The sequence below is a fragment of the Mobula birostris genome, chromosome 7, assembly GCF_030028105.1.
Source record: "Mobula birostris isolate sMobBir1 chromosome 7, sMobBir1.hap1, whole genome shotgun sequence".
NCBI classification, from domain to species: domain Eukaryota; kingdom Metazoa; phylum Chordata; class Chondrichthyes; order Myliobatiformes; family Myliobatidae; genus Mobula; species Mobula birostris.
The window spans coordinates 78,676,128-78,688,675 of NC_092376.1; the positions used below are offsets into that span (position 1 = coordinate 78,676,128).

The 12,548-nt window shown below is 38.9% G+C and overlaps 1 protein-coding gene across 3 annotated transcripts in view; it reads right to left on the reverse strand.

Annotated features, from left to right (window-relative positions):
• Nucleotides 1-12,548, reverse strand: part of tdrd3 (tudor domain containing 3) — a 106,867-nt gene that overhangs the window by 74,658 nt on the left and 19,661 nt on the right. For all 3 annotated transcript variants that reach the window (XR_011886598.1, XM_072263479.1, XM_072263480.1), the window contains exons 2-3: nucleotides 4,918-5,002; nucleotides 663-728 (exon numbers count right to left, since the gene is read on the reverse strand). Coding sequence is in view for 2 of the 3 variants with exons in the window: in XM_072263479.1 (XP_072119580.1) it covers nucleotides 663-728; nucleotides 4,918-5,002 (151 nt within the window). In the remaining variant the exon portion in view is untranslated. The remainder of the gene's footprint in view (nucleotides 1-662; nucleotides 729-4,917; nucleotides 5,003-12,548) is intronic.

Sequence of the window (12,548 nt, forward strand, 5' to 3'; positions counted from 1 at the left end):
TTATATCATAAAAACTTTGCTCATGCAAATGTAGGAAAATGAAAGAAAAAAAAGTTATCTTACTGAATGGCAGAGGAAGCACAAGAGGTCAAATTGTTTTGCTTTTGTTTTGCTCTGATACTTGAACGTCCAAACATAACTGGTTTACAAATATCTTTTTGTTTTCACAAAGGCAGAAACAATTAAAACTTATATTAGACCATGAGATTATTTGCAACAATAAAAAAAATTAAATTCATAACTTGCAAAATTCCAAGAAAACCTTTAGCACTGAATTATGCAAAGGTTAAAATGGTAGGCATCAAACTACATACCAGCTTTTCTTTTTCTTTAATCCAGAACTATGTCTACTTAACTCTTCAATAATCTGCAGTCAATTTGTACAATATAAGTGCTGGAGGCTACATTATTTTTACATGAACAATTTAAGCCACCAACACCCCATTCAATATTAGGACATGTAATCAATTACCGAAAAGTCAGGAGTAACCAAACATCTTGACATTTGTTGGAAAAGATACCAGAGTGACCACTTCAGAGATATTAACGTAACAGTTCACAAAGGGTAACATTTTGCAACAAATAACTCGAGTTTCCCATAAAGTTGAGACAACCTGCACACTGATAAACCAACTAATTAAATATTTTGCTCTAAATCCTACCTGTTCCATTCGTCCACTATTGATTTCATTTGGAAGAAACTTTTTCCCAATTGTTCTTAGATCACTCTGAGGACAAATGTGAAAAGAAGTTCAAACTACTACATAGAAACGATTGATATTTTTAATGTATGCAAACTGAATAATATAGCAAAACATGTTCTAACAAGTACAGTGGATTCTGGTGAATTGGGCCATCCGTTAATCTAGGCAGCCATTAATTTGGGACAGATCTTAAAGAACAAAAGCTAAATTGAAAAAATAGCCAGGACTCCCTTCGATTACTTGGGACACTATGTCGCTTAATTGAGACAGAAGTCTGTTGCTAAACAGTTTCCAACTGGTATCAGTCACGTGCACTTGTGCAGCTGTCAGACACTACACCGCGCTTAGAGCAGTCAGTTGTGTGTGTTTATGTTCAAAAAACAGTCATAATAAATGTAGCTAGTTCGCGAGAAATAAGCAGCAAGACAATTCAGAACTGTTTTGCTCACTGCAGTTTCAAGCATTCAGGCTTGGGTATACCAGAAATGGCTAGGAATGAAAATGAAATCATTTCACTACCTCAATAAGTTAGGAATTACTAAAGTATCAACAATCATCTTAAATGTTACAATGAAAATGAATATCTTGAGGCAATTGTCTAAAGCATTGTTTGAAGGCAGTCCATTATCTGTACAGGTGTCTGCACAGATTTTGTTCATTACCAGTCCAAAAAAAACAGACAAATTCCTCCAATGATAACTACTGGGAACTAATAGTTTTATAGTACTGTAAAGGTATTGGTAGTGTTCTATTTCGTTCTGTATTTCATTTAAATACATACATTTTTACTCAATTAAATAGTAGTTCCTTTCTTCTACCTTTTAACTATTTCCATGAAACTTCGGCTATTGGGTCAGCCGCTTTATTGAGCCAAAATGTACCGGTCCGGATTTGTCCCAATTAACCGAAATTCACTGTTTTCAAAAAAGGCCCCTGAAGTTAATTAAGATTGTTAAATGCAGGTATTCCAATCTTCTGATAAGTTTTCAGATTTTTTTAGATATTAAGATACTTGCAAGTGTGAAGATGTGGCGGAAATGGAAATGAAAGAAGGGAATTGCTTTTGAACAAGTGACATGGTGGGAGAAGCAATAGTCAAGTGAACTGTGACAGTAATCTGTTGTCAGGATGAGGCTTTCCATTCAACATCTGAGATATCCTCTTTTCTCAATGAACAAGGGTTTCCCTTCCATCACCATCGCTGCTGCACTCACCCACATATCCATTTTCCACACATTTTCGCATACCCCATCCACCCACGATCATAAGACCATAAGACATAGGAGAAAAAGGCCATTCAGCCCACTGTCTATTCCACCATCACATCATAGCTGATTTATTATCCCTCCCATCCATATTCTACATTCTGCCCATAACCATTCACACACTTACTGATGAAGAACCCATCAACATCCTCTTAAATATATCCAATGACTTGGCTTCACAGGTACACCAGACTCTGCCCAAAGAAATTCCTCCTCACCTTTGTTTTCAAGGAACCTTTAACCTTTTCATTCCTGGGATCATTCTCATGAACCTCCCCTGGACCCTCTCCAATACTAGCACATCCTTTCTTAGATAAGAGGCACAAAACACACTACTCGAAGTGCAGTCTGAACAGTGCCTTATAAAGCCTCAGCGTTACATCCTTTCTTTTATACTCTAGTCCTCTTGAAATGAAATGACTTTAGGGGAAAAACAAAAGATCAGATTAAAATTTAAATGGTGAAAGATTACAGCATGCTGTTGTGCAGAGGGACTTAGGAGTGCTTGTGGATGATTCACAAAAAGTTGGTTTGCAGGTATAACACATCATCAAGGCAGCAAATGAAATTTTAGCTTTCAGTGCTAGAGGGATTGAATTTAAGAGAGGAGCGTTATCCTGTAAACAGACTGAGTACTAGTGAAGATGCACCTGGAGTACTGCATGCAGTTCTGGTCTCCTTACTTGAAGAAATATACACTGGCTTTGGAGACAATACTGAGGAGATTTACCAAGTTGATTCCAGGGATGAAGGGGTTGACCTCCAAGGAGAGATTGAGTCACCTGACACTAAACTCATAGGAATTCACAAGAATGAGGGAGGAACTGAAAGAAACATAAAATGATGAAAGAGATAGGATAGAATGTGAGTACAACTAAAACTAGGGGACAATGCCTCAAGATTTGGGGCTATAGATTTAGGACAGAGATAAGAAACTGCTTTTTCCATACAGTAGTGAATCTGTGAAATTCTCTGCCCAGGGAAGCAGTAGAGGATACCTCACTAAATATATTTAAGACAGTTAGATTTTTGCATCACAGGGGAATTATGGATTATGGGGAAAAGGCAGGTAGGTGGTACTGCGCCTACAGCCAGATCAGCCATGATCTTATTAAATGGGCAGAGCAAACTCAATGGGCCAGATGATCTACTCCTGCTATTTCTCATGTAAATACAGTTTTAAAAAAACTCAAGACTACAGATGCTGGGAATCAGAAATAAAAACAAAGTGGTAAAAACACTCAACAGCCAGGCAGCATCTGTGGAAAGAGAATTAATATTTCAGGTCTGGGGCTCTGCTCTTGAAAAGCTACAGGAAATAACTGCAGAGAGAATGGACAAATTAGACACCATGGATGAGGAAACTAGTTGAAATAGGGAGGAGTGGAAGGGGAACACTGTAATCACAGGGATTCAATCATGGGGGGGATTGGGTAGTCAACATTCTCTGAAGGCATCTGGGTCTGCTTTAAGGATATCTGGATATGTCGGAAAAGGCATTTGCCTTGAAAAGAATTGGGAAAATAATGAAAATTTAGCTGCCGGGGAACACAGTTGTAAGATATTGGAGACAGAAGTTCTGCTGTGTATGAAGAGATATGGGCTACTTCAAAAGCTAGATCCTTAAGCATTTTGATCTTAAGGTTATTAAGAAAGCCGAAGGCAAATTGGCATGGGCATGAATAGACTAGGAAAGTTAAGATTGCTTTGACCTAGGTTAAGAGCACTAGCACCGAGACAAAAGGAAGACAAAAGGCAATGGCCATGGCCTCATATGTTGATAAACAGTTGTAAAAAGAATATTAATATTTGTAAAGGTAAAAGGAGGGAACAACAGAAACTGGGTAATAATTGAATTACAGAGGATTTGTCCGTAAAATAATTTAGGACCGGGAGAAAATTTAAGTGACAACAAAATTGTTTCTCAGCTTTCTGAAGCCAGAGAAATCAGATGATGCTCAAACACACTTCTGTTTTTAAATATGAAAAGACTAAGATTCCACATTAGTGGAACAGGTTTACAAGCCCACACCGAACACTGGAATAGCAACTACAGTGGGAAAATTGCCTTCTGGATGTGGCAAAGTTTCAGTGACTCTATATCATACAGTATATTCCAACGGAGTAAATGACTAAAAAGGAATTGGGCATTGAACTATTTGAAGCTGCCTGGGACAAGAGTTTGTCTATGATACAGGCTTGCTCTGTTAACAGCAGACACCAACTGATCCAGTTCAAAGTTGTCCACCGTCTTCACTATTCTAAACTCAGGTTGCACAAGATTTACCCTTCTGTCTCACCAATGTGTGATAGACGTCAAGGGACGGAGGGCACGTTGTCACACACCTTCTGGTTTCCCCCTTCACTGACTGGATTTTGGTCCAAAATATTTGACTGGTACTCAAAGGCCTATAAAAGATCCTTCCCCATGGAAGCTGGTCTTGTCATCTTTGGCTGTTCGCAATCCACTCTATACTTCCCTACAGCCATACAACAGTCTCTGATGTTGGGGATGACTGCCGCTAAAAGACTTATCTTGAGGGATGGAAATCACCTTCTCCCCCTTCTTTTCGGAGATGGATGGCTGACATGATCTCAGTCATACAGATGAAGAGACTCAGGTTCCTGAGAACCAATTCAATTATAATATTTTCGGCTATCTGGGATCCATTTCTTGCCTGCCTAGACGAGGCCAGGGACAGATGAACAACTTCCCCCCCAGCTAATCCCTCACGGCCCTCATTCCAGACTTAATGTTTAGCACTTTTGAGCACTCTGTACAACAGGCATCCCTCTAATGTTATGTCCTTGCCCCCCTTTTTTTGTTCATTTTATTTTCACACGTCTGAGCTTATATGTTCTTGTTGATTTTGTTTGTTGAAAATTTTGAAAGTATTAAAAAAACATACAAAAAAGAATCAAGTTATGTCCAAACATAAATTACTTACATTTAGTGCAATATGAATGATATCTTTTACATCAGACTTTGTGGACAAAGTAATACAGGCTTCAATTCCTTCTTGAGAAAGATACCTGGTTTAAAGAAAAAAAATGTACTTATTGAACATTTTATAAACTCCTTTATATCCATAGATTGAATATTTTCTATATAATCCATTACATTTCCTTTTGTGTATAAAAGTGTAAACTACAAACTATTAGTTTGACTATACTGATCAGCTTTCTTAATCAAGATCTGAGGAATACTTTGCTTTACAAAAGTAATTTTGGAAATTTTGGATTCATCAACTGAAATGAAAGTTTAAATCAGTTAAAACATTTAAATGCTTAATACCAACTTTTAGCATAGATTTGTTACTTTAATTTGCAACTACTTAAAACAGAAGCCTTGAACAACTTTACAGCATTAAGCTGGGCTTGTGTATTGGCCACAAGAAAGCAAGCCCCACGATGCCAGCTGGAGAAATGAAACATGGATTCCAGTGAAACAAAGTGATTTCTACTTTGCTGTTTGAGAAGAGCAACCATTTTGCAATAAATACACAGAAGTAAAATAGAAATGCCAATATAATCAAAAGGGCAACCCTGATAACCTCAATTTAGGGCCAGATGGAATTGTCAGCATTCACCACCACTAACCAATGAAGAAAAATGATACCTACACAGTCATCAAAAATCCAATAGTAAATCCTTGTTCTCCTATAGGGACCACCTTCAACTTTTCAACGATCCCTCAAGTCCTCACGTGGAACAGAATTAAGAGTGCTACCAATTCTGGCCAACAGAATGGCACCTTCATAAAGTACAAAAGACTCTTTCTATCTTAGACTCAAGACAAATCAAACACGAAGTAAACTGATTTTTTTTTAAACTGATGTAACATGCTGTAAGGTTTCACTACTAATGTAATGGCCTCTCTATAATGCGTCACTGCTAAGGTAATGGTTTCTCTGTAGCAGCAATATTTGGGTTATGACTAGAGATTACGGGGGCTTTGGAATGTACACTAGCCAATGAGAGGCATGGTGTTCTTTCCTGTGGGTCTGGGAGCAGGGATTTCGCGGTCTTTTGTCAGTGAGAGATGAAGAGAGGAGACACGAGGGGAGGGATTTGGTAGACCGCCGGACAGAGTGGACGGAGCTAGGGTCCGAAGGTCAGCAACGCTCAGAGGAGGTCGATGGGGAACGACTGGATGAATCCGTGAGCTCCAACATGCACATTAGACTGTTTCATTAAAATTGGCCCTTTCTCTTTTTATTTTCTTTACTAACCAGATAGTCAGATTAAGATTTATAAAGTTCAATCATTTAATTGCATATGGCATATCGTCTGGTATTTTGTGGTTCGGATTTGTAACCAGGCAACACATCACGCAGCATCTACACAAACGAGATTTCTCAGTTTGGCTATATTCCCCAAGACAAACACGTGCTGGCCAAACCTGGGGTTACATTGAGATTCCCACGTCCTCTACAAGCTCTATTTTAAGTTCTGGCATTTGGAGCTAATCTCAGTCATCAGTGTCGCTCAATATTATTGATGAGCCAAATATACACAGTATTACATTTTTGGATTTTTGTAAATACTGAATGCCAAGATAATGTAATCTTAATGGCAGAATTTGCTTATTAAAAAGTATGTCCTCATTTGAATTTATCAGGAACCCACGAAGTACATGGAGGCAAAAGAGTAAAGATTTATGCATTATAGTACACTCTTCTGTCTGGCCCCAAACACATTCACTCTGACACACATCTACCTGCAGGAGGACACCAACCAGGCTTGATCTGAGAAGTGGGAAACAATATCCGCATAACATTGTGAGGGATAAGGAAGTCTGAGGAAGCATTATGGTAAACATTGATTCATCAGTTGACAATGCCTGGGCAATTGGAGCAGATCGGGGCCGAATACCTGTGGCAGATAGCTTTTAAATTCTCAAATGTCTTAGCATCACCAAGTAACAGATAGTTAAAAGCTTTCTGTTCAGAATCTAATATCTAGGAGCTCAAACCAATTTTTTTTTTTTTTTTTTTTTTTAAAAAGAGGTTAGTCACACAAACTGTTGCCTGACCACAAGTCTCAGATTTGGTTTGGCTATATACACTAAAAACATTTGTGGGCTTAAAACGCCTGTACCTGGCCAGGCCATGCCAGTTGATCTCAACACTCTATCAAGGTCAAGATGAGTAAATCAAAAACGTTTCAGTACCGTTTAGTTATCATTTCAGCCTGAAGCATCAATCACATCATACTTATGGCCACGATCAGGTGAAGTACGGAAACATTTTGTACTCAGGCTTGAGTCGGGTACAGACTGGCTATGGTCAGGTTGGGCTGGGCTTCAAGTTTATATATTTAACCTCTACAAAGAGGTCAAGTAGCTAGCTATGAGCACAGACACAGTCATATTTATCAGCCTCTACCTAGACTCTACAACAAAAGTACAGCAACAAATATTAACCTGCATTTACTTCAGAATCCATTTAATATACAACATCAGCTCAAACACAAACAAGAAATGTCTCACTGGTTTGCACTGGAGCTGATTAATCACAACTTAGAAAATGCAATGAGGCATAAAACACCTTCTGTGGGGAGGAATTTAGTTTTGTATTCTTAAACCTGCAATTCCATTCTGCTAATTTGCCTCATTTATCTCTTAAATTCTCGAGTCCATGGGCAACATATAATAAGAAAGTCCTATTTAGGTATCACCTCTACACTTAGCAACCAACACTACAGCTTGGTCTAACACAACTTCCAGTTTAGGTTCTTTTCCTAGATATCAAATGGTTCCCTCTTCCTTCTCCATCCTTTGCACCTCCAAAATCTTCAAGCACCATGCAACACTTCTGACTAAAAACTGATACATCACTCCAATTTTTTAATTATACACATTTTGTCCAACATCAAAAAATGAAAGCTCTCATCTTAACTGAACAAAATCACTGATCGTCTACATGGACTTTAGTAAGCTGTTTGACCATGTTAATGCAAAAACCTACCAGATCACAACATTTCACATTAAACAAAACACCACATATGAGAAGCAGCAAAAAATAATAGTATGCAAAATTTTAAAGAACTGATAGTCCTCCCAGTCACTAAGGCTTTTGTTTTTGATATTTTAATACCAAGCACTTAAATGTAGGAGTCAAAAATCAGAGGTTTACCAATAACGGCAAAACTGGGCATGTGAAAAAGACAGGTCAATTAAATAGGTACAAGCTTGGCAAACAGAATTTAATTCAGAATGCAATCATCTTGATGGAAGAAAATAATTATAAGAATACTAAGAAAGCAAAAGAAAAAGTGTGTATATCTACAGATGCTTAAAGATTGCAAAACATAATGACGTGATAAAAAACAACAAATTACATAAAATGCTGCTGAGAGCAAAATAAAAAGCAAATACCAGAATTACTCAGCAGATTGTGCACCATCTTTGGGAAAAACAAATGCATGGCATTTCTGGTTCATGATATTTTAAAGTTTTGACCAGATGATTACAATGCCACATGCAATCATTGGATTAATTGGACAGGGCACAAAGTAAAAGAGCAGGGATGTCATGCTAGTTCTGATTTAAATAATAATTTGGCCAGAGCTAATAGTGTACAATTCTGGTCACTGTGCAATAGAAACAACAATAGAATGAAAATGCAGACTAGGGTAAAGAACACATGCCCCAGGCAAGAGAATTCTAGCTTCAGCAGAGGATGACCAGGTTTTTGGTATGTTCTTTGGAAAAATTCTGAGTATTGAATGAAGATTTAAATGAAATGTACAAGATTAGTTAAGGACTACACAAGCTGAACAGCAACAACCCATTTCTTTGAGGCAAGGGCAAAACAATTTCACTCAAAGAATACTCAGAATCTACAGCAAACTCCTGAAAGAATAATAGCAACAGGTTCTCTCATTGCCTTTAAAGGCTTTGAGCACTTGAAGAACCATTATATTCTAACTAACAGTTCAACTGCTAACCAAAATACTTCATCCAAAATTATTTGTATGGCAGGTTTGGTTATGATGTTAAATCTATGCTGTGAATTTCCCATAAAGTCTCATCCTCTACCTCAGTTCAACTTTCTTCACTACTACTGTTCACTGTCTTTGCATGGAAATAAGAGTTATTCAGGTCTTTAGTACAGATTTTCCAAGTACGAATCCAAGTTTAATCTGTCAATTTGTTTATATAACTATAAAAATAATGATACAATACTTCACCAGCAAATCTTCTCTTAAGCTTCTTTTCTCTTAAGAACAATAGTTTCTTTCATCTCACTATGAAACAAAAGCACTGCATCCCCCAAAATCATTCTACTAAATCTCCCTCACATAAAGAAAGAAAACTAATTGTTTTCTAGAAATGGACATATGCTCCCAGTAGGGACTAATTGGCGGTCCAAGGACAACAAATCCATTATTTTTGAACTCTCTTTGCAAACAAAATTTACAACTTTTCCTGCATTTCAAAATATTTTGTTAACCCTGAGTACAGGCTTCCCCAGCCATCCGAAGGTAGCATGTGCCTATGAAACGGTTCGTAAGCCGGAATGTCGTAAAGCGAAGAAGCAATTACCATTAATTTATATGGGAAAAATTTGTGAGCGTTCACAGACCCAAAAAAAACCTACCAAATCATGCCAAGTAACATATAGTAAAAGCAGGAATGATATGATGAATACACAGCCTATATAAAGTAGAAATACTTTTCCCACAATCATTGCACACTTTTCTCCGCAGTGAAAATCTCACACAACCGCTCTCGGCAGAAACACGGTGCAAGTGCTCTCCAGTAACCTTTAAGCTGTGAAGCTGCCAAATCATACCAAATAACACGTAATAAATACACAGCCGATAGAAAGTAGAAATAATGTATGTACAGTGTAGTATCACTTACGGGAATCATGAAGACATCCAGCACACTGATGATGGTGTGTGAGGCTGAGTCGGAGTCTGGGGTGGTGCAGTGGCCCCCACCCTCCGGGCAGCGAGCCGATACCGGTCCGCGAAGAATGCAGGGGTCCAGTGGCAGCCAGGACACATCCAGCACATGTTTAAGGAAAAAGCCAAAATAAACAAGCTAATTAATTAGGTGCCACCCGGCACGTACATGTCGGCCCAGATCAGAGGTGACACAATCGGCAATCACCTCTGATCTGGGCCGACATTTCCGTGCCAGGCGGCACCTAATTAATTAGCTTGTTTATTTCGGCTTTTTTTCTTAAAGATGTGCTGAGTGCGTTCCAGCTACCGCTGCATTCTCCGCGAATCGGTATCTGTCTGGGGCCCGGGGGTTGGGGTGGTGGGACAATGGGGTGTCACCTCATCATCGATCAGGGCAGGCAGGTCATCTTCTTCTATGTCTGCTCGCCTTTATGTCGAAGGTCGAGGTTTGTCGTCTGCTGTGGCTGATGTGGAAGGCTTGCTTGACTGCTCAGCCTCGTGCATTTTTCTATCGTACAGTTCTTTGTAAGCACTCAAACCATCCTGCAAATATGTCCTAAACTGACGTACCCTTTCAAAATTGAAGTTGTACTTTATCATTGCAGCGAAAATCTCACACAGTTGCTTCATGTTCCTGGACGACTTCACTTTCGCTACTGCATTCAGTTTTGATTGTTATCCTTTCCTCTCCCAATTGCATCAGCTCTTCATCTATCAGTTCCTGGTCATCAGATGCCAAAACCCCCTCAACATCATCTTCATCAACTTCCACAAGCCAAACTCACTTTGTCCTTACTTCATTCACAATGATCGGAAAGCTTAATTATGTCTAGTTTTACGCTAAGTGTAACACCCTTATAAGCTCTTTTAGGCTTTTCCAATACCTTAGAACTCATCTTGCTGCTCACTGGCACGTGTTTCAGCAATGCCGGTGAGAATGCAGTTCCAAGTCCCGGGGAGAGCAGCTGCTCGGAGCGCGTGCTGATTTTTTTTTAATCGCACGCTGCTTTTCTCCGCGCACTGACTTTTTTCATAACAGTGAAGACACCTTCTGTTAGCGAAAACGGGGAACTAATGTAGGTCTTTCAAAACTGAGGTTTCATAAAGCGGACGTTCGAAAAGCGGGGACTTCTAAACACTTTTTACATTTGCACAATTTTGTCACTCATCTTTCGTCCATAACTACATCTGTCATGCCTGTTCTTTCCACAGATTTGAGTGTTGTTAAGAAGTTGCATGGCATCACACAATGTCTCCAATGCTAAGCTACAAGTCATCGGAACATCAATTATACAGAATACAAGCTTACAGTTCAGATGGGGAAAAAAAAAGTCCGATAAAAAAGGTGTGAAAATAACCTACAGAGGAACACGATTGCACATCTCTTCAATCAAATAACCACTTAACCTCTCCGAAAGGATAATGCTACATCACATACAAATAAAGGATGAAACTTACTTTTATACAACACCTTTTGCAACCCAAATTTGCTCCCATGGAAGTTACAACAAATTAATCTTAAAGGCGTCATGACAGGTGAAGATTGAAATACAGCAGCCATTTGCGCACACAAAATATTTCAACAATCTTAGTGTAGGGAAAACAATCGGCCATGATGTGGGTCACAGGGACCAACTCACTTGCTGTCCAAAATGGTGCACTTACAAGGACAGGTGTGTACAAAGGGCCCATAGGATCATTGGAGACCCAAGCCATCCCAACCACAATCTATTCCAACAGCTACCATCCGGGAAGCAGTGCTGTAGCATAAAACCCAGGACCAACAGGCTCCAGGACAGCTTCTTCCACCAGGCCATCAGACTGATGAACTCACACTGACTTGAGTGTATCCTATATTACATTGACTGTTCTATTTATTATAAATTACTATGATTGCACATTTAGATGGAGACATAACGTACAGATTTTTACTCATGTATGTGAAGGATGTAAGAAATAAAGTCAATTCAAATCAAAAAGTGGTGACAACATCAGCACAGATTTTCATCAATGTTGCACAGGAATGTCAGTCAGAAATATGTGCTCAACACTACTACATTAGACTTATGGATAAGAGTTTGCTTCAGAGTCAATGTAAAAATACTAACTTTACTGTATTTTTCACCACACAGTTGCCTCCTGCTGAAAAATTCTAACATCCCCAGATCCTAAGCTTTCAGAATTACAACTTAAGAACTTTCTGTTCATGCTTCCAAGCTTTATAGTGATTTTTTTTTTTGAAAGGACAAATATGTTGCCCCCCCCCCCCCCCGAAATGAAAAGCATTACTTTCAATATCCAAAATGGCACTCGTGACCTTTGGTGATATTTTGTGGGCAGTTCACAAAACTACTAGATACACTTCCGAACTGTAATCACTGCAAAATGCAGCCTGTAATTTCCCTTTAAGAAATGTACTTCTGAACTGTCTAAACGAACTAGCGATTTTACTATCTCCTTAGGTATACAGCGAACTTGACTCTCAAGAATGCAGGCAAAGCTGGACTCAGTGTTGAGTCCTGAGATCAGGAAACAAAATCATGCTCAGCTCCACTACTCTGCACGGATTAAAACATTGAGCCAGATGAAAGTGGCAAGGCCCAAGAGAGGAAAACGAACCAGTGTTCAACGTTGTCTAACTGCACTTGACTTATCTTCCCCT